The sequence below is a fragment of the Paramormyrops kingsleyae genome, chromosome 9, assembly GCF_048594095.1.
Source record: "Paramormyrops kingsleyae isolate MSU_618 chromosome 9, PKINGS_0.4, whole genome shotgun sequence".
NCBI lineage: Eukaryota > Metazoa > Chordata > Actinopteri > Osteoglossiformes > Mormyridae > Paramormyrops > Paramormyrops kingsleyae.
This window is the reverse complement of record NC_132805.1, coordinates 33438911-33461348: the sequence shown is the minus strand read 5'-3', so window position 1 is coordinate 33461348 and position 22438 is coordinate 33438911. Positions and strand designations below refer to the sequence as shown.

Sequence of the window (22438 nt, the reverse complement as noted above, 5' to 3'; positions counted from 1 at the left end):
AGAGTTCAGCTCCATCCACCACCCCATCAAACTGCCTTCAGGGTCACACCCCCGCTCAGAAACTGTACGCCATACCCATCCCCACTCATACCAGAGCTTTACCCACACAGTCAGACCCTCATGACTCACCAGAGACTTGGAGCTCTGCCGCGTCGGGGGCATGAATTGCCGCACGTTTGTTGGGGTCTCCTTCTCGATGGAGTGTCTCCTCTGGGTGGTCTGACGTCGCTCCGGTTGGGGTGTGGAGGAGATGGGCAGGAACAGGGGCGGAGCTGGGGAGGAAAGACCTTAGAATGAGTCCCGTGGTCGAAGGGGGGGTCTGACCGCACGCGCCGCTGCGGTGGGGGCCGACACCAGGAAGCCAGCCTTACTCTTCTTGCCCAGGACAGACTCTGGGGAGGTGTCCTCCACCATGGACGTGGAGATGCTGGAACTACTGGCCGACCGGCGTGTCACCTCCTCCTGCCAAGAGCAACAAAGACGCCTAAACTCAACAGCAACTACAACCACAGCATATACCAATAACCAGTACTCACACAGAGGGCATTGCCATTGAACCCCTTTAACCTAGTTAAATACTACAAGCACTCAGTAAGCAAGCATGGCAGATCACAGCGTGGGTGTATGACCAGCAAATGCACACAGGGATTGCTGTTGGATCCTAGAATCTTGTTAACCAGCCAACTAATCAATCAAAGTCAAAAGCAAGTAGCCATGAGAACTATATTTGATCTTCCATCATTGTCTGTAACCGTTTGTCCTATTCAGGGTCACGGGGGTTCAGAGTCTATCCTGGAAGCTATAGGCACAAGGCAGGGAATGACCCATATACTAAAACCAGTCGGACCCCCCACCCCCCACCCCCCTAATCCTGCACGTCTGGGTCTACACACCTCCGACTCGGAGCTCTCCAGTTCCGCCAGCGTCGGGGCCTTCAGGAGCCTCTTCCGCTGGGACAGCAGCTGCCCCTCAGTCACCCCGTTCTGCTGGCCCTGAGCCGCCGTCCCATTGGTCAGTCCGAGGGCACTAAGAGTCTTCTTCCTGGAGGCCCCGTTCGACATGTCTGCGCAAAATGTGGTGAGAGTAAACGAACCGCACACAGAGATATCATGCTGAGTGTGTGTGTGTGGGGGGGGGGGCAATCAGAGGTTCATTCATCTAGTCTGGTCTGCATTTCATAGATTTCACATATAAAGTGACTTAAAATACAGAATGCAGCTCTTATATCGGACCGCAGGAGTGGCTGGTCTTTTCCTGCAGTCTAGATACTCTGCACCCCCTTTTCAAGGCAGTCTGCAGTGCATGAGAAGTAATGCCAGAGACAACCGTCTTACGGAGAACTGTGTTCAGTCACTTCACACCCAAGTGGTGCAGTCCATGTTTATTTATTCTGTGACACTCTGCAGCATTAACAGGTCTCATGTGTCACTTGCCTTTCACTCTACTGCACCTTAACTGAGTAAGTGAATTAGTAACTGAGTATGAATAAATCAAAGGGATTGAAGTTTATGTGCAGGTCAGAGTATGGAATATTCCAGAACTTGGAGCTGGGGTTGGTCCGGCGGACCGCAGTGACTGGGACAGGGGCCTGTTCTCCAGTGTCACACTATCATTACCAGCACTGCCTCATGCTTTATTAAGTGAGATGGGAAAGTAGAGGAGGGGGGCCGGGACTAAATGAAAGAGGTACAGAATGTGAGGGGGGTTCACGCCGGGCGGCGGGGGCCTGAGGGCGTCCGGCGGAGCATTGACGCCGCGCCAGGCGCTGCCCGTAAGGGGAGGACGCGCGGCTAGCATGCTAACGAGTGCGCTAACGAGCGTGCAAACGCCACCCTTTGTAAATGGTCACTTTGACGGGGCGGCGAGGGGGGGCGTTTTCGTAGCTGGAGTTCTGCCGGTCTGAGGCCCCAGCAGCCGGGCTGGCCTGGCATCTGTGAGGCAGGGAGCAGGTTCCAGCACAGTGCCCGGGCACGGCGGCGTGGGATTGGGCGACCTGAGCCAGCAAGGCGGGACTTCCTGTAAGTCCTCGCGTAAACAGTGTAGCGGGAAAGAACGTTTCCGCAGAGGCAGAGACGAAAAGAGGCCTGGGTCGGGGATCGGCGGGGAGGAAGGTCACTGCGGACACGCCACTGACACGCCACACACGTAAGCAAGCCCAGCACACACCACAGAGCCGCACACATCGCGTTTACGCCAGAGGTTAAAAGGGTTAAACACAGATCACACACAGTCACATTGGCCAAAAGAGGAAACAAGCTGCGTTAAACGTTACACTAAACCCACCCCCGGTTAGAACAGGCCACCTTGTCAGTCGAGTGAGTGAGGAATGAACACCAGTGAATTAAGGAACGACATGTGAAAGCCAAGCAACGCATGAAGAGAGGGCGGGGCATGGTTAGCTGTCGGCTCTCACACACACAAACACACACACGCGGTGGCACCCGAGATCTCGCGGTATCTTGGGACCCGCCCTCAGACACCGGTGCAGGTAGGTGGACGGGGTCACACCTGTGAGTTAAACTGCAGCCTGACCCCTAAGGTCACCACGGTGCTTTTGGAACTCGGGCCCAAATCGGGTTCTGTTACCTCGCTTCCCCAGGACCGTGGCCTCGCTGCTTAAAATGCTTTTAGCCACTAGTAGAATGTGAGCAGGAGGTGTGCGTGTCATTTTCCATGTCAGATCTCGGTTCTTTTCCCAGATTCGCTCACAGCCAGAACATCAGGGCTTAAGTTCAGAGGCCTCTGATTGGTCAGGGCCATACGAATCACTCCTCAGCCCCCTCTGAGCCGCTGGGTGACTTTAACGCCACGCCCCTAGCTTGACATATGGGCCGTGCAGAGTGGCCCCGTTTTCACAGGCCAGCTTTGTGTCCGCGTGGAAAGCGGACGGGTTTACGTTTCAGTTTCGACCCATTTACTCCTCAGGTTTCCCCTGGGAAAGACGCTCCCTGGACTGAAAGACCCCAGTGTGTCTGGCTAAGGGCTGCTGCTCACTGGATCTGATCAGTGCTACACGACCAGCATCAGAGAAGGTGGCACCTGTCCTCAGACTTTTATCCGATTTAGCCTTGAATAACCATGAAAGGAATCACAGTGCTATAAAATCCTTGAATTCATATAATCGGGGCTTTCCTCTGTAAGAGTACTTGACGTTCATGAAATGAAATGCTTGCTGACATTTCGGTGACATCTTAGCCAACCTGCCTGAATTAGTTAAGGCCTTTGATGTTAATAACATGCTGCTGTTGTACAGCAACGGCGGATTAAAGCCAAATGCACCTCAGCCAAATTTAGACCCAACAAGAATGTCGCTGCCCAGGGTGACGGGGAAAGCATCCTTAAGAATGTTCCAGCAGCATCAGCATCAGACTTTAGGCAGATTTAAGACTGACTCTAAATAATGACTCAATGGTTTGTTGCCTTATAACCCAGAAGGGGACCTGATGTTATAACTCAAAAGCACAGCAGTAAGTATCCAGTTGTACAACTGGGTAAAAGGAGTAGAACTGGGAGCAGGTTTTCCGACCAGCTGAATAACTGGAAAAAGCTCACAATTCAAAAAGAGGCACATTATAATGTACTGGCATCTACTAAGATTTAAGGAATGTGTAACTGATGTGTACTGGTCAAGGACCAATCAGAGAAGGGCTGGCTTCAGCACAAGAAGTCTGGAGCAGAAACAGGCACCAAAGTCAGACTTGATGGACACCCCTGATGCCTCAATAATTTGGTCCTCTGAACATTGTGTGTGTGTGTGTGTGTGTGTGTTTGATCCATGGGAGCCAATGTGACAGTTCCACACTAGGGGGCATGCAGTAACCCCTGGACGACTGTGTTTACCTCACCCCCCCCCCCCCAGCACCGCACCCGGCATGACCCCTGACCTCACAGCATGGGAATTGGTGAACATACAGGCACGAAATGTGAGCGTGAGATGGGGGGGGGAGGGTCACGGGTCGGACACGAGCACAAGGAGCAGCCCACAGCGAGGTCAGGCAGGGAGATCATTACCTGACAAGTCAAAACTGTAAGACATGCTAAGAGGCCGAAATACTGCAAGGAAAACAAGTGGGATGTTAAAAAGAAGAAGAGAAAGGCAGGAGAAAATGACCGAAAAACAAAAACACAGCAGCGTGACGCAACTCTGATATTTATTCAACCTGGAACTTTCCAGTTATTTAATTTGCCAAAAGCTGAAATGTATTGTCTCCTGATTAGGAATCCTAAGCTTCTCTTAATTAACTTTAGATACAACTTTCATAGATCTAGACATAATCTCCCAGTTACCATAAGTGAAAGCACAGAAATATGAAGCATGTATGAACTTAACAGCCAATCACAAGGGGAGAAGCAGTTTAGTATATAACTAAACACTTTTTTCATTTAAGAAATTAGATAACGTCCATTTTATCCACTCAGATTACAACCACATTCTGCATAGTGCTTTTATGTGCATTGATGATTGAATGGGCTGTTATTCCTTTTACATCTAGGCTGCGGCCTTTATTAAAATGCTTCCAGCTTCTATATGAGGCCCGCTCACACACGAGCCGCAGAAGGACTCAAGACGTTCACCAAGAAACCCCGAACCTCTGAGTTCCCTTTTGAACAGGCGGCATTGACTGTGCACCTGACTTCCAGCAAACATCCACGGCTGGTAAAACTTTTGCCAAGCTACTCAGCGTGGCCCTTCAAACACAAATGAAGAATTTATCAGCTGTGATGGAAATCAAAATACAGGCTGTAAAAAAAGAGACAAAAGCAGGACTAGCCATATATCTGGATGTAGTCCAGATACATATTAGGAATGTAACAACAAGTTGGTTTTGTGGCAGCACACAGAGATAAAGCCACATTCAGCAGGTGATAGAACACGGTGGGGGATCCCAGCTGTTTGCCAGGGACCGCCTGAGTATTTACCCACAATCCACCGCAACCTTGGCAACAATGCCAAGGCTGAGCATATAAATGCCACAGCGATGCACCCAGGGATCTTGGAAGTATTGAAACAGCTTTTGGGCCATTAAATGGAGAGATGGCTTTACTCATGCTTTACTCGTTATCTACATGTTTGAGATGGCAGTGTCCGTTTATGGCTGCCGTGGTCGTTAAGGACCTGGATTTCTTGGGAAGTGCAACACCGATAATAACGATATTAACAGTAGGTTCGGAGGATGGGGCACGAGTGTGTGGGTGTGGTCAGTCTCAGGTAGCAGGACTCACCCAGCCGGCTCCTGCGGATCTGCTCCGGAGACACGGGCCGCAGCTTCCTCTCAGACTTGATCTCCTCCAGGATTCGCTCGTGAAGGGTTGGCGGCCTCTCTGGGTGGGGCTTCAGCTTCCGGGCTGCGACCTGCACACAGGACCTAGATGACGGACTACCCCGAGAGACACAACAGAACCTAGTCTCTAAACTCCGCCCACAAAACCCCCTTAAGCTTGAGAGTGGCATCAATAAGAGGCTTTTGCTCAGTGACATGTGACTTATTGATCATCCTCTTGTGTTACTACTGACTGTGCAAACAGCCCCATTGTGTTGTATTGACTGCGTAAATCCTAAACTCTATCACCTTATAAATATGAATAATTATTATCCGACAATCTTATACATCCCATTTCTTAGTGCAGCTAATCAATTCTGTGATCATTCATGCAAATTAAACAGAGCCACCAGTTTATTGTTACTTGTCATCCTGATCTTGTAATGCTGTAAATCAACTTTAGTTAGTGAAGCAGGGCTGGTGCTGAGTTGTGATTGACAGGCTGACTGCGGCCAATGACAATGACGTGGCGGAGTGGCACGTGGGCGGGCCTTGGGAGCACTCACTGGGTTCAGGGGCGGCCTGGACCTGATGAACTCCAGGATGACCTCATGGGCACTCTTCCTCAGCCTGGGAGGGATATCCCCATTGACCTGGGGGAGGGGTATGGGTTTGAGTATGTGGACAAGAGGGCACGGAGATACATGGAGCAAGGGGCGTGGTCTCACTGCTATCAGATGAGGCTCGACAGCCACAGGAAAACAAGCCACGCCCAGCTATGTTAACAGAGATCACCGATAACAGCAGGAGCAGAGAGTACACAGTGACCGTACACAGTGACCGAACACAGTGACCGAACACAGTGACCGAACACAGTGACCGAACACAGTGACCGAACACAGTGACCGAACACGCGACGCAGAGGAACACGCAGGGGGGGAGGAAGACATCACCCATTCTTGTGGCGTTTTCATATTCATCTCCATTCACCATACACACCATCACAAAACATTGCGTGCTTTAAAGCGACCTATTAAAAACATCTCTGAGAATTTAAATTATGGAGACATACGCTTCACTGTTCATGTGAAAGTGCCGTCATGCGTGACACGAGCAGAAGTCCCAGAGCGGGACGTCCAGCCGCAAGCACATCTCTCACATTCCAGCTACGGTATCGCCATGGCAATGCACATAAAAGCAGAGGCACGTGAGCCGAAATACTGCAGTCAGTGTTGGTATCTTGGTGGGAACGCCGCGTGAACTCCCTCTTCAACGCCTCAGCTACAGAATGCCACAAAGAGGTCAACTAGTAAAAACAATCACACCTTTACATCTGGCAATTAGAAGCAATTAGACGTCGCCGCCCCTCATCTGAAGCAACACGGCAATAACAAGAATCCCACAAGCGATTGTGGGAAAAATAACAAAAAGAAAATGATCGTCCCTTCGTCTCATAAGCAAGGCAGAGGTTGCATGGTTGTTGCAGTGAGTCTTGTGCAATTCGGAGTCGATGGACTATAAAGACAAGCTTCAAAGGCATTAGCTCCTATATTTACTATTACATCAAAACAGTCTGCAAAAATGTCAATGCAACCATTTTACAATGACAAGCATAAAGAAAGTTGTACCTTAAAAAAAGCGAGAGACAAGCTATTCACTGGAATATCAAAGAACAGCTCTTCATTGAAATATTAAAGTAGAGCTATTCACTGGAATATCAAAGAAGATATGTCATTACATTGTTCCTTAGGGCACCTACAAGTGCAAGGTGTCCTCAAAACCTTCCATAGAACAAGTGTCTAGCATGTGATTGACATGACATTGACAGAGACTTGATGCTCCTCAGAGTCACACGTTATGCTTCTTATCGTTATTGCTGAGCGCATCCTTCTTGATGCCTTACTTCAGTTAGAGATTTAGTCAAAGTTTAGTGTTTATTACAGCTATGTGGCAGTGCTTCACATACAGACGTCATTGTATATTAATGGAACAATAGGGTGAGCTATTAGTTAAGTTCTCCCCAAATGAGCTTGTTGGGCCAGAAGGCGTTTGTAAATTTCTTATGTTCTTATGTTATGTTCTTCCAGTCAGCAGCTGGCCGTCTACAATCTTTCACAATCTACAATATTTTATCCTCTTATGAGGAGCTACACAGCATCAGGTTACCTTAATGACCTAAAGATGTGAATGAGCAATCATTGCCTGTCACACCCATTGACCTTTGACCTCTGACCTCTGCCCACCGCAACCGAAAAAGCCCACACTCACCATGACCTTGCGCAGCTTGTAGCGCTTGGAGCGGATGTCGTCCATCAGCATCTCGTAGGGCGTCAGCTGGAACTCGATGGGCAGCGGGTTGTACTGACGCTCCTGGACCTTCTTCAGCTTTACACCGGTGCGTAGGTCCCTCATCACCTGGACCCAGAACCGAGCCTGATGGATAATGGCAACCTCAATGTCACATTCCCGCCGCGCACCGCCGTTAACTCTGCACCGTATGATCAATGCATTTGTAAAGCTATTTCATCTGCAAAGGACTAGGTCCTGCATTGAGTGTCAGCTGACTTAGAAAGTATCAACGTAGAGTCTGAATTCAACTGGAATGACACTGCAGCACATCTGTGAGATGTCTGATCTTCCCATACTGGGGGGTATGGGGGGTGCAGGGCCGGGCCTCCTACCCAGTCGGCGTTCTGCAGGTCGTTGAGGTCCCGCGGTTCCTCCTCCTGCTCCCCCTCCATCTTCCTCAGGTTCTGCAGAGAGGAGGCTCATTTTCAGGGACAGTAATTCCGCAAACGCTTGCGGCCTCGACTTCGCAGCCAAGCCAATATCGGGATGCTGGTACATCGTCAGGCAGTTTTTTTTTAATTGATAGGTTGACAGCTGATCAATGGGCAGTTAAAGAAACCTTTAACGGCAGCTGGACATCAGCCAAATTCTCCAGCATCGCCTCCACGACACCCTGACTCACATCGCAGTCTGTACGCCGTACACATGTTCCGTTCTAACACCTAAACTTATATCTAAATGTAACACTTATTTTTTTAAAGTCTGTCCCTGAACCTTCAGCAATTTTCTCATGGTGGTGGTAATCTAGAAGGAGAAGTATCCATGGTAACCAAATCAGAGGACAGAACAGACTTGATATAATGGTGGGATCATGTTCGATCTGAGGTCAGAATCGTAGCCTGTGCCATGCCCCAGTGAGAAATAAAACCAGTGGCCGGCTGAGGTAATAATTCAAATTTCTGGCCCCCGTGGGGGGTGATGTCACTGCTCAGAGAGCAAAACAAGTCTAGCCAACTTATGGGGGAACTGCCCATTATCCTGTTATTGGATGCTCCCTAAGGGTTTTTTTTTGGGGGGGGGGTGTATTGGTTACTCAGTTCAGCCCCCTAAATGAGGCATTTTGATTAAGGAGCAATCATTTATCCCTGGAAGGATCCATGTCATTTTGTCCAGACTCCAGCCTAAAAGCAATCAGTGATGCTCTTTGAAGACGGGCTTTACAAGGTGCACTGACTACCATCACATCGATTTATTTAGCATTCGGTCACGATCAGAGAGCATCTCTGGAGAAACTGGGGCTAAGGGCCTTATTCAAGAGCCCAACAGTGACATCACTCTGCCTGCTATTGCATCTGAACCAGCGACCTTCTGATCATGGACGCAGAGTCCTGACCTGCAGATCCGCACTTGGGCCCAGCCTGCCTTTACTTATTTGCTCTGCAGATGACGCTGACTAATTCCGAAGCTCCTCTAGGGTAAACAGTGGTATCACAGTGGTCATTGTGATACTGTAACTGACTTTGCTACATTGCCACCCGGGATGGTATCATACAGATGGTGAGCTATACCACAGTGTAAGGGGGACAAGGTTTCTCAAAAGAAAAGACTAAATGTCTAAAGAAAGATAGTTAAAGTGATGGCAAAATTAACAGCGTTGAAACACTCCATGTGACATCAACACTAAATGATTAAGGGCTTTGGAATATTGACTCTGGAGCAGAACTGCGGAAGATAAGAGCACAGAGTCATATGAAGATACTACTGACTTGCATACAGTCTTCGGACAGCGTTTGATCTATAGTGCAAGGATCAAAGTCCATGGACTGAACCCCAGCCGGAGTGGGATTTCTATATTTGACCCTCATTCCCCAGGAGAGTCACAAGTGAAACATTTTGTATGGGTGAGTTCACATTCATGGGATACTCATTATGTACACTGACAGGTAGAGAAACAGTTAAGGGTTATTCCCTTTAAGGGGAGCATTAAAAGGAGGATAACAGTTTACATTTAGGAAGTATGATGACAGCATGGCATTACGGGTACTGGAAAGAGCAAACTGTGGTGTGTGTGCACATGGGTGTGTGTTTGCACGGGTGTGTGCGTACTCACCGGCATGGTGACACATGTTGACGTACCTGTGAGACTGACAGCACAAACCACTAACAAATTCCACCCTGCTGCCTACAGATTACTAGAGCAGATCTGAGAAAAGTGTCTTTTTTTTCCCCAAAGAAACCCCCATCCATCCACAGCGAGCCGTACCACGGGCTCCGGACTCAAATTCCTAAAATTCTGTTGGCCAGGCAACAGCGAGGAACCGCCATGCGGAATGGCGGACTAGTTTGCCCGAATATCGACTGGCAGCTATTGTATTATATGTCCACTGCTTCATAGGAACAAAAGAGAAGAACTGTTTCAAAACGTACATGCTGTACTTTACTGTAACCCAAACAAATGGGCAACACCAATGTGAATGGGCAACACAAAATGGACTCTTGGGCGGCAAGCCTCGTCTGTCATACAGTAAATTGAGTACTTTGATTCCCCTGTAATATTACACTCCCTGTGTGACAAAGATGTAGGCTGCTGTTGAAAGACAGATAGGCGGAGATGACACCAAAATCACTAGCAACAATACTAAGCAGTCACAGACTAATACTGCTAGGAATCCCCGAATCCGTTCAAGGGCCAGAATTCTAAAACCCAGCTAAAGAAGAGAAACTCCAGGCCACTCAAATCCTGTATGACTGACCAGACACAACATTCAGCTTTTTAAAACTGACCTTTTAGTAAACACAGACATAGTAATTTTGATACCTTGGTAGAGAGTACAACCATAGGGCTACTGCTGGCCATAAACACAGATCCATAACCACTGAAATGCATACTAGAGCAACGGCACAGAAAGCTAAGCAGGAAGTCACCAGGCTTCTCACTGATAACTCACAGGCAACTCAGAGCCCGACATTAAGTGGGGTCACTAAAGACCCTAAATGCCCGGCTAAGCACAAATTCTTCATTACGGCGTGAACACTGTGACTGCAGTGTGATGGAGCACATAAGTCAACTTACTATAAGCAGCCGTGAATGACGACCATCAACTCTGACAGCATGTGACAGCATGTTACTGTATCTATTATTAAACACATACATTTCTGCACCCAGTCTCAGAAACAGGCCCCCTTCCCTAATCTTTTTTTCCAGCACATGACATTATTTGCTTTCTTCCGTCATGCTGCATTAAGCAACTCTAGGACAAGAATAAATAAAGAGTTAATCTGTTATTTTTCAGGCCGAGGTTGCATAAAAAAGCACAAGGTTTTGAAACAGCTTAGGTGCTGGTTCACATCTCTGTTGGTGTCGATATCCTTAGCTTATCTTATTACTCCCACTGTCAAAGAGTACAGTCAGGTGTCCACATCCTTAGCTTGTCATATTACTCCCAGTGTTAAACGAGTAGTCAGGTGTCCACATCCTTAGCTTGTCATGTTACTCCCACTGTCAAAGAGTACATTCAGGTGTCCACATCCTTAGTTTGTCATGTTACTCCCACTGTCAAAGAGTACATTCAGGTGTCCACATCCTTAGTTTGTCATGTTACTCCCAGTGTTAAACGAGTACAGTCAGGTGTCCACATCCTTAGCTTGTCATGTTACTCCCAGTGTCAAAGAGTACAGTCAGGTGTCCACATCCTTAGCTTGTCATGTTACTCCCAGTGTCAAAGAGTACAGTCAGGTGTCCACATCCTTAGCTTGACATGTTACTCCCACTATCGAAGAGTACAGTCAGGTGTCGACATCCTTAGCCATCGTCCCTCTCTGCTTTCAGACTGGCCTGACTTGGATACTTTTAACCCAGAATTCCAAATACACCGAACTAAACCTCCTGACCTTCTCTGCATTCACTAGCCAGAACTGTACCACCTCCCACATTAATTATAATGCCTCCACCATAATAAAACTCTCAGTGACAACTACAGCATCACCAGATGGAAAGTATGGAGAGGAGAGGTGTCCCCTTCTGGGACACTGAGGGCTGATCTATACTGTAACCTGGAAAACCTCCACATGAGTCTGACTCAGCCATTCATCCCACTCGCATGAACGGTGGTGGACGGGAAGACCTGAAAACAAACTCTACAGCACTGTAATAAGGTGAATAAAGATGCAGTTCCTTTTTATTGATCAGTAACATTGAGCGCAGTGTGCGGTTCCCCAGCCGTGACATTACATCCCGTCCCTCTCTCCCTCCCCCTCTCTCTCCCTCCCTCTCTCTCTCCCTCCCCCTCTCTCTCCCTCCCTCCCACCTGCTGGCAAAATCCTCTCTGCAGCGTGTCTTTCTGAAACAGCGTGACGCAGGCAGTGCTTCCTGCTGCAGACCCAGAAAAAAAAAGAATCCTTTTATTACTGAATGTAACTGCTTAACCATCCGCTTACTGTGCTGATTCTACTGAACCGTTTTCTCACGTTCACCTCTCTGGCAGCGAGCTTGTAAAATCCCAGAGATGATCCTTTGTTATACATCACTGAGCTCCTGGTCTATGCTGCCTTCGGTAAACAACGCTGAAGAGCCGGTGTGTGACGCGTGACACCCAATACTTCCCACGTTGTGTCGCTGCAGATCAGACCTCTTGTTAATTTCTGACAGTATCTCTTATGGAGGCACGCTTCCATTTCTCCCAGTGGACCATTAGTGTGGGTAGCATAGCATGTGAGTGTGGGAGCCCAGCAACGCATTGGGCTCCAAGCTCCCAGCGTATCGTAAAGGAGAAGCAGTTGGGAGACGGACACACAGACAGATCTAGGTCATCCTGCTGGCTCTCGTTGCGTCTTAGAGAGGTCGCACAGACTAGCATTTATGGTGTCTACATAGACTAGGAGGTCTCACCTCTTTGGCATTCTTTATCTTCTCCAGGAAGGTGCGGAGCTCCCTGGTCTCGGCGTAGAGGGCACGGCAGACGGCCTGGTAGTGGTCGGGGGCATCTAAGGGACTGGGGAGATGGGAAGTGCAGAGCTGCCCATGAGGACGAGGGTGAGAGGTGGAGAAAAAGAGCAAGGATGTGATTATCGATCTGGCTGGCACAGTCCTGAGAGATGCAAAATTTGGCAGCAATAGTGTAAACTCATACTATGATTCCCATTTACAAAAAAAAAACAGGTCAAATAACATCTTCTCATGCCGTCTAGGCTGACTTGCGCTTAGAGGAATTTCTCGATTCGGCGTCGAACAAAAGGCACCACTTGCTGCATCGTCATTGTAGTTTTTTTCCTGCTAACCATCTCTTGGGTACATTCCATTCTCAGGCTAGGTTAGGAAATCTGACCAGGACTATACTCCAGGATTATGAAAAATGTGTTGCACTAGCACTTCTGTTACAGAGAGAGCGAGCGGCAGCAGAAAGGGGACAGAGGATGAGGCTGACAGGGCAGGGGGGGCTGGTGAGGTCGGAAAGTAACAGACACCCGCCTGCGGCCCGAGCGGCTGTCCTTAGCCGGGCTACTCAGGGACTCACACAAATGCCACTAAAATGAACATGGCACTTGTCAGCTGGCACAAAGGGCCTGGAGAAACGCCAGACCACAAAATCCCTAACAAAGGTATCTCCGGGCTCCCCAGAAGCAGACACTCCAACCCCCCAGGCCACAAGCCCCGGGCCACAGGTCTGCGGGCAATTTTCCCAGCATGCTCAGCGACTCAAATACCAAAATTCCACCAAACTTCGTAAATTAAAACCTGCTTATTACCCATGAGCGCTGGTCTCTTCATGCATCAGTTGCGCACAACAATGGAAGATCTTCCTTACACTGTACTTCACTGTGTATAGCGACAGTTCTTTCACTGTAAGCTACATGTACATTATCAAATGTACAATCAAACCTTCTGCTCAGTCAAAAGGTGCACTATATACAGGATGTTCACTTATTTATTCATTATTGTCTTTTGCACAGAACTTTTCATGTTCCGTGTAAAGCCATTTTTAAAGTTTTGGATAAACGCTATTTTGTCTCACTGTATGCCTGCATATTTGGAAATGGCGATAATATTTGACTTGACTTGACTTGAATTGACTTAAAAGAGAGTTGATCAGGTCGGGTTTCTCTGCATGTAGAATCAGAGGCCCCTGAAGGTTGTTTGATGGGGAAACATTTTCTCCTTTGTACTTTGATTAATAAAAATCAGAATGAGTGATGGGGAAAAGCTGAATGCAGAGTGCAGATGAAACACAGAATAATAGCATATTTTCAACGAATCAGAAAGACAATAGGTAGAAGTATTTCCAAAAACAGTCTTGCATAATGCCCCAGAAGAATCAAAATGATGACGACACGGAACTCAGATCTTTCATAATGAAGATGATTCACTTCCAGAGTCGGCTGAAACTTGGGCATGTCTGAGCGAGACTACAGCTGGCCGTAGCTCAGTTCTCCATGAGGGAATTCTGCGCTGCTTCTTGCACATCACACAAAATCGCCAAATTTCATCTCACAGGAACAGCATTAAGTGCGATGTTTCTGTGTGTCTCATGGAGAGCAAGATGGGGGAGGCGAAGAGAAGCATTCCAATGTACCTGTACTCCTACGTGTGTAAATGTAAATAAAGGATCATTTCATAGCATTTCCGAGTAGCTTGATGGGCCGAATGGCCTCCTCTCGTTTGTAAATTTCTTATGTTCTTATGTTCTTATGTATCAGCAAAGGCTACCACCAACAGTTGGATATCACATAAGGGCCAATCGGTGCTGGATGTTTCAAATCCATACAACCTCAGGGTGATTTGTGTGGTTTAAACAACATTATACACCCAAACATTCCCATACATACATCCACACAAATATGGAAATACAGGACATAGTTTCAGATGGGTAAAGACCCATCAACCATTTATGGGTTAAACTCTGGAATTATCATAAGTCCTGTAACGCTCCAAGCAGAAGCACAAGGTAAAAACTTTCCAGAACCTACCTTGAGGATGTCTCTGTAGCCGCGGACACTAAGGACCTCGGCCTGGACTTCCTCGTCCTCTTCCTCCGTGGCCTCGTAGCCCTCATCGGGGCAGCCGTCGCCCTCTGTCTCCGCCACGTTGGTCATGAGGTCGATGATGTTCTCCAGTGGGGGACTCAACTCCCGCTCCTCGTTCTCCTTGAGCCCGTAGTCCAGGGCCTTGTAGATCATGATGCCCAGTGACTCGATCATCTGGCAGAACAAAATGGGAGGTGGGGCATTTACTCAGTGCGCGATTCCCAGTGACACAGAAACTGGGTCATCCCAAACATCCATCCACCTTCAAACCACTCATGCAGCAGGTCACAGGGAACCTGGAGCTTTGCTAGGAAGACAGTCCTGCTTTTTGATGTATATTATCACTTGTTTCTTCAATGAACTTCAAGACCCACATCTTACCATGGACACTTGAAACAAACTTCAGGTGAGAAATCTGTGCACAAAGTCCTGCCACTCATGGCAAAAATGCACATAGTGAGTAAGTACACAGCAAGTAAGAGTGAAAGGTGAGGCATCCAGGGAAGGAACTCAAACATTTTTGTTGTTAGCCAGCTGGACTTGTTCTGTGGAAATGTAGTTCGACATGATTTTTTTTTACTGGCCACCAGGCTAGTGTTCATGTTTTTGTACTCGCCTTTTGTCTAAATTTCTTGCCTCAGGCGAGTCGGCAAGCTTAATTTTTAGCCATGGGGCATCGTATGTACATCTCTGTAGGGACTCGAGGGTCTGGGGTGGGCTGTGGGGTTTATAGTCTGACGTGGTTTTCTCTTGTGGTAGTTTGGTATATGTGTTCTAGTTAATCAAAACAAACATGAAATTCAAGATCCCTTTTATCAGCATTAAAACAAACACGTGCATCGACAGTTCCAGAAAGACTTGGGGAAACTTCAACTGAGTTCAAAAACAGCAAAAAGAAGATCAGATAACAGAAAGATGGCAGATAAGTGACTAACTGTGTTCTGGAACATTCCTAGGTTTACCAGCCCCCCCCCCCACTCCCCCAAACTGAGTGCCCCCTTCAGTGGTGGGCACCAGGCCTCACTTTCACAGGCACAGCCACTGGACAATGATGGTTATGTGGACTGGCATCTCTGGAATGGCAGCTTGTTAAACGAATACGCCCAACGGCTCCGTCATAGGGGTTAGGCCACCGTGAGCAGTGGGTGGCACTGCGGGGCGTTCGTGTGCCGGGTTCTGACAACACAGCTTCCGGAGAGGCGCCACCTCATAAGCAATGCCACCAATTGTGACATGAGAGGGACACAATGTGTGGCTAGTTTGGAATGTCAGGGGAACAAACCAACTGGAGACTGAGGAATCGGGCGTGAAATGGATGGAGGCAGAGAAATGCTGTCGGACGTGTGAGTATTCAGTGTAACTGCTCTCACCCTAAGCCTAACCCTAACCCTAACCCTAACCCAAAGTTAGGTTAGTGTTTTCTTTAACACAACATGGACTCAGCACCTCTCCGGCTCTCGTGTGACGGATTAAGATGGCTTTCACGTGAAGTCGCCTTCTTGTGACACATATGGGTCAAAGGGACGAGAAGGAACAACAGGAATCGTCATGGCACTCGTCATTTTGGAATGTGTGTGTGTGTGTGTGGGGTGGGGGGGGGGTTAGTTTACACAACAAATGGATCCCACAGACAGTGACACATACAAGTAATGCACTAAAAACAAGGCGAAAGCGGATGGGAAAGTCGGACAGAAATAAAAAACTTTTTTGCAGCTGCCAAGCCTGTGCATCAGTAATGATGCACTAATGGTTTCACCCCCTGATTCTGTCACTCTCATGCTTTTCAAACTTTCAAAAAGCAGACTGAACAACACACGCAACTCAAAAAAGCTTAACACTGTGTTCGAATATGCAGAGTGTTTACTCTTAGTGCACCTTCCAGAAATACGATGCCTAGATAAAGTACCAATGCGGGTAGCACTCTGGCTTCACACCTGCAGGTTGTGGGTTCGACTCCCTCCTGTCTGTGTGTTCTCCCGGCGATTGCGCCGCTGACTTTCTGCTGGTCTGGTTTCCTCCTGCAAACCGACCACAGTGGGTGTAGCACGTGCACTATGATGGGAGTGCTATCCCTCGTGCCCCGCACTACTGGGGGTAACCTCCTGGCCACCTGTGACCCGGTACCAGATAAAGGATTATGTGACCTGGATTTGTGATCCCTGCTGTGGAATGATAATCTTCAGCTTGACAGGGATAAGTATGACTTCTTGGTGTTATGTAACAGTCCACCACCGCATCGCAACCATCTGTGATGTTAAAGCAGGACAATAATGAGCGTGTTCACTACTGCACCTGTCCGAAGCCACCTTCAGGACAACACAGTAACGGGTTATTTTACAAGCAGTCATTAACTCCTTGCTTGTCATGAAAATTTTGGCTCATCAAAGCCACCGTAGCGCAATGCACTGTCCAGAAAATGGTGTAAACTTGAGTTTTTAATTACAGAAAATGGACTCAACCATTCCGTGGTGGTGGGGACAGGAAGAGGTAACTGTTCACATTCTGTGCGAAATTGCTTTGTTTAGACATTCTCAGTAGCCAGTTGTGCTTTCACACAAATCTTCAAACTAAAATCACATTTTCGCGCAGTCAGATATCAGTAGGCTTCAGTTTTCTGAGACTATTTGTTTAGTTTTTCTTCTGCATCAAAAAAAAAAATGCCTATGCAAAACTTTGTAACAATGCAGCACAGTAAATAATTTGACTGACTGAGAGAATTAAGCAGCTGGACTGACAGTAATGATGCTGCCCTTTGCCAGTTTGGCGCCCAGTACACAGCCTCCCATTCAACACCACGTCTGTGACAGAAACTGGGAATGGCACCCGAGATCATTCTAGAAGCCTAAGCGGTGAACACAAAACAAGACTAGGGAGGGCAGAGACAGATAAGGCCGCACCCAACACAACAAATGGTGGAAGAGGGTCCTTCTGTTCCTGCCCCAGATACAGCAGGAGATATACATGTGACAGGATAGGACCAGTGAAACAATGTCCATCATGAAGAATCCCCCCCTTTGTCCCCCATACAGAAGGTGGTATCTCCTTACAGGACCCAGGTCTGGCTAAGCCCCTCCCCCATGCCAGTGTGATCTATCATTTTCAAGGCCCAAACAAAACCAGAGGCCTGAGAGACTCTCTCTGTTTTGCCCTACACTAGCCATCTGGTTCAAGATGGTACAGCCCAGATATTCACTCGGCAGCCAGGTAACTTACACAGCTGGCTCCTCGAAAACAGAGAATCGTGTGACATCAGCTGAATACATACAGTACAAGAGGTTCGGTTACTGTTTGGCTGAGCAACTAAGACGTGCGATCTGAGCGATTTCGAGTACGGTGTAATCGTCGGTGCTGGATGTTGTGGCTGCGGCATCTAAGAAACAATCATTCTCTTGGGACTGTCACGATGTGCATTAAACAAACAAAAAAAAACACCCAGTCAGCGTTAGTTCTGTGGGTAAAAATATCCCATTAATGAGAGAGGTCAGAGGAGAATGGCCACTCATTAAAGCTATCAGCAAGGCCACAAGCACAAAAATAACAGCTGAGTATAATAGTGCAGAAAGGCTTCTCTGCAAGCATAACTTGTCCAACCTTGACGTGGTTCTGGATGTAAAACAGGCGCCTAAGGTGCTTGCTAGGTGTACCTAATAATGTGTCCACTGAGTGCAAAGGCTGTCACTGTTTGTGCTTAAAGCGCTGCAGTACTGTTGGATTTAAGGGACATATTCCCCAAAAACACACCAGAGCAAAAATATGAAAATCACAAGTTCTTTCCATTTAACAATATAAGAGAAACTCGATAAGCAGCCTGGTAGCATTAGTGACAGAATCCATAATAAACCCTAGGCCTTTGGTGTGGGTAATGCAGGGTTAAGCTGAATTGAGCATTTTCTCACGTCGCAGAGAAAGCTGGAGAGACTCTGGTCCAGTTACCTGCGACGATCCCTGACTCAGAGCTGGGAATGAGGCTGAGGGGGAGGGCAGGACCTATGAATAAGGGGCCTAACATGTCACCAATCCCTGAGAACACACTGCTCACGCCAGTTACGTGCTGCACACAGAACAATTAATTAACATGCAGACGACAGCCAGAGCAAAACCAGCAGCCACGCAGGGCCCTGGTCTTCCTCAGATCCTGCCCTTCTTCACACTGGAGGTACTCGCCCGCCCCCCCCACCAGAAGGAGGCCCCCTTCCTGCCCAGAGCTCTCCATCACTCCCTGCTCACATTGTCCTCGCATGGCTACATTTCTAGACCAAGAAATGGCCGTCTTCCTCCGTAGCCGGTGTGATTCACACTCAATCCAAGCACGTCCAACCTGCTTCTATGCTGTTAGGCAGAGAGCGTCTGCAAGAGGCTACAGGTAAATTAAATGAAAAAAACAACCTGAAGGCTCTGTAGCACAATCTGGATAGAACAGAATCCATATACAGATGCCTACCAGCACCAAAATCAAACAAATACACTCATATTAGCAGGCAAAAGGAATCATACTCTGATTTTGCTAGCAAATACCCATCCTGAGAAAAGTGCTGTCAGTGACCCTAAGACAAAGCTTAGCTTTGCCGCTGATGTGAAGAACATGAGGGCAGAGTGAATCGCATACAGAAATAAATGACTTTTGCCTCACAACGGAGGTGACCTCAATCTCTCTGACTCTGGTGAAAGCTGCAATCTCCCAGCCCATGTGCAAATTGCACTGTTGAACAGTAAGAGGCTTTTCACCGACAAGGTCAAAATTATGCATGCCGCTTTACAGTAATTGGTGATTGTAATTGGTAATTGTAATTGGTAATTGCACCGGTAATTTTAATGGTAACAGTGATGGCCGATTCAGCTGCCCAGCACGGAAACCCCACAGCTGTTGGCTGGTAATCACTCTCTTAATTAATGTACATGTGAATACTTGTTAAACATACATTCAAATATTTGCCCTGGGCCTTATCCATGTCCTGCTGACTGCAGCCACAAGCCAACAAGGAAATGAGAAAAAACACAAGCTCAGGTGTCAGAGAATCTTCAGTCTAACAGGTTTTACATTGACATCTCATGGAAACGTTTCCTCCATATGACAGAGACCTTGTAGAGCTCTCAAAGGAAACATGTAAATACTTAATCAAATACCAACTACCAGAAACCCTTTGTGAAGTTACTGAGGAGTCAAATGATCCATTTCCTTGTGCAGCCCCTTGTAATCCCGCCAGCAGACTCTGTTTATGCCGTTAGGTGTCCAATCAAATGATGGTGCTGTAGAGCGAGCAGGAGAGTCTTAATGACAGCGCTCCTTGTTTAGTTGAAATAATTTCACTTGGGATGTACAGCATGCTGACACACCTCGGGCAAACAGGACGGGACTGGATAACGGCGACACATCTGATACTTCTGGAGGCTGTGTGCGTCTCTCCCCCTGGGGGGGGAATCAACATCACCGAGGCGAAGGACTCCATTCCAGATATGCCAGCTCAGAGAGGCCAGCACTCCTGGGTTTAACTTAGACATGAAAGATCTCTGGATCCAGAAGCAAAGCCATGCTTGGCGTGGATAGAGAAGCAGACCCAATAATAAGGCTAATTCCTGATGGGATCCGGCATATAAATAAATAGTCCTGATTTGAGGAAATGTAGACTTTCATAAGATGGGCAAAGTCAGCAAATTACGCCTATGAAAGAAGATTAAACAAACAAGTTTAATTTACCTCCCAGAACACGAGGGCGAGATGGGCAGGGAATGGCATTTGGCACATCCAACGGCGGCTGTGCCAATCGCTGGGCATGGCTGGGAGAGAAGATGGCAACAAAACTGACCGTGGAGTCAATCGAACACGAACCCAGCCACAGCACTAGTGAGAAACTGGACGGTCTTCCAGTCAGAAATGGGATTAAATTGGGCCTTAACACTGAGGAGATCTGAACAACTAATCAAATCAAAGGGGCAAAGACACCTTATTCTGAAGATGCCAGCGAAGAGAGATTTTTCTTCTCCTACCTTCTACCCCAATGCCAAGCTGCTTCTCAGGAATAAACGGTTTAGACGACGTACGCCAAGGTGCCCAGGCGTCTCGACAGGCGTGCCACGATCTTATCACCTGTGCCGCGCGACTCCTCAAAGGGCTCTCCTTCATCCTCCCGCCCTTCCCCCCTGGCCTGTGAGGCCCGCTTGGCAGAACCGCTCTGCTGCGCCCAGTGCACCAGGCGGTCCAGCAACCCCCCCCCAAAGGAAGATAAGAAACAGCGGGACTGTATTTGCAGTGAAGCCGTTATCCACCACAGTGCAGTGAGGAAAAACAACCCAACCTCCAGGCTTATAGGGAGCCACACATACTGGACATCCAGAGTGTGAGCCACAGATTTTACCCACAATGCATCACATTGATGGTTAAAGGGGGGAAAAAACAGGACCCACAGTAATAATCTAGTCTACAGAACGGGCTTACAAACCACCAATAATTCCACTTAAAATAATCGTAGGGCATTTTTATTCCAAATATCACGTGTTAATAATAGGACTGCATGATATCACATCGTGATGCCATATTCCGATATGGGAAATTTCCCCTAGTAGCATTACTATATTCATAAAACAAAAATGGAGATGAAATCAAATAAACTAAGTTACGCTGAATATGATTTGTTATTAAGTTGGCAGTGTTGTTGCAAGTTGTGTCAACAGACACAAAGCAGTGCTCACAAATGCGACATGATTATTGCGCAGTAGCACAATACATTGTACTGCCCTAAAATAATATATGTCATTGCAGCCCTAGTAAATGAACTTTTTTATGGTAGTACTAATAGCTTGGGTGTCCCACAACATCCCACAAAAAAAAAGTTTCCATGACGCCAAGGCGTTACTCTGGCAACTCAAGTCACCCTAAGCATGAATGAGGAAATTTCAGCTGGGAGGGCTGGAAGGTCATCTCCTTGGCTGTGGCTGACGGGAGGATTCAAACAAACAAATCAGACTCTACACAGGGCGTCCATAAAAGAACAAAGGAAAGTGAAATGTCACCGTGTGGCTTCGAATCTACTCCATTGTTTCCCTGATCTATTCAACTGCATCCTTAACTTGCACTGAAAAGTCTGGAATTTTATCAGTGAGACCAAAGGTGTAAAAATGGAGTCAGATACGCGATACGCAGTGAGGAAGGAACACAAGCCTTACGTCAGTCACAAAACTGATGGACAAAGACAGATGAATCCCTCAGAAGAGCTTCTTGTCACTTCCAGGTAAAATGGAGCCATATCTCCACCTGGCTGAGGTACCAAAGGAGCGTCACAGACGAGGCGTGACTTTCACGTGCTCTATAGCTTTCAGGACACTTGCGTCTGTCCGACTCTCTCTGACACATTCCCATAAACACAGATGCACACAAAACAAATGGGACAGCTTCAAAGGCTATAGTCTCCACTGAAACAAGAAATTTGTCTTGACTCATTGAGTCACCATCAATGGCTGCACCTTCTGTTTGTATCATGGACCTGGATACGAGCTCCATGCTGACTGCAGGACCTAGCAGGGTACGAGTTCTGACCTAAGACAGCCTCCAGGTCCTGTGCTGAATAATCAGATCTCTATATACATTTATAGATTTGGCTGCAGAATATATAGATGCACCTTTCCTCCATCTGCTCATACCTTCTTCGTCATGCCACCTGCAGCTTCCGCTTCACATATTTGGCCCATATATAGAAATGAGCTGCTTTAGATGCTACATTCATGCCTGCTGCCCAAACGGGAGGGAGTGTTTCCAGGAACGTCCCACTGGCCAGTGGCCGCGGGAGGAGACCCAGGACACTTTGGGGATTATATCTCTCAGCTCGCTGGGGAAAGTCTATGGAGGAAACGGCTGGGGATGTCCCAAGACGAGC

At 47.6% G+C, this 22438-nt stretch overlaps 1 protein-coding gene across 6 annotated transcripts in view; it reads right to left on the bottom strand.

Annotated features, from left to right (window-relative positions):
* LOC111845015 (protein spire homolog 1-like) overlaps window positions 1–22438 on the bottom strand; it is a 38679-nt gene that overhangs the window by 5871 nt on the left and 10370 nt on the right. For 4 of the 6 annotated variants that reach the window (XM_072716841.1, XM_023814051.2, XM_023814066.2 and 1 more), the window contains exons 3-12: window positions 14514–14744; window positions 12439–12564; window positions 7943–8014; window positions 7530–7694; window positions 5828–5914; window positions 5224–5353; window positions 4012–4053; window positions 894–1063; window positions 372–462; window positions 130–272 (exon numbers count right to left, since the gene is read on the bottom strand). In XM_072716841.1, coding sequence (XP_072572942.1) covers window positions 130–272; window positions 372–462; window positions 894–1063; window positions 4012–4053; window positions 5224–5353; window positions 5828–5914; window positions 7530–7694; window positions 7943–8014; window positions 12439–12564; window positions 14514–14744 — 1257 coding nt within the window. The remainder of the gene's footprint in view (window positions 1–129; window positions 273–371; window positions 463–893; window positions 1064–4011; window positions 4054–5223; window positions 5354–5827; window positions 5915–7529; window positions 7695–7942; window positions 8015–12438; window positions 12565–14513; window positions 14745–22438) is intronic. The other 2 variants (XM_072716842.1, XM_023814083.2) reach the window with 1 other exon arrangement.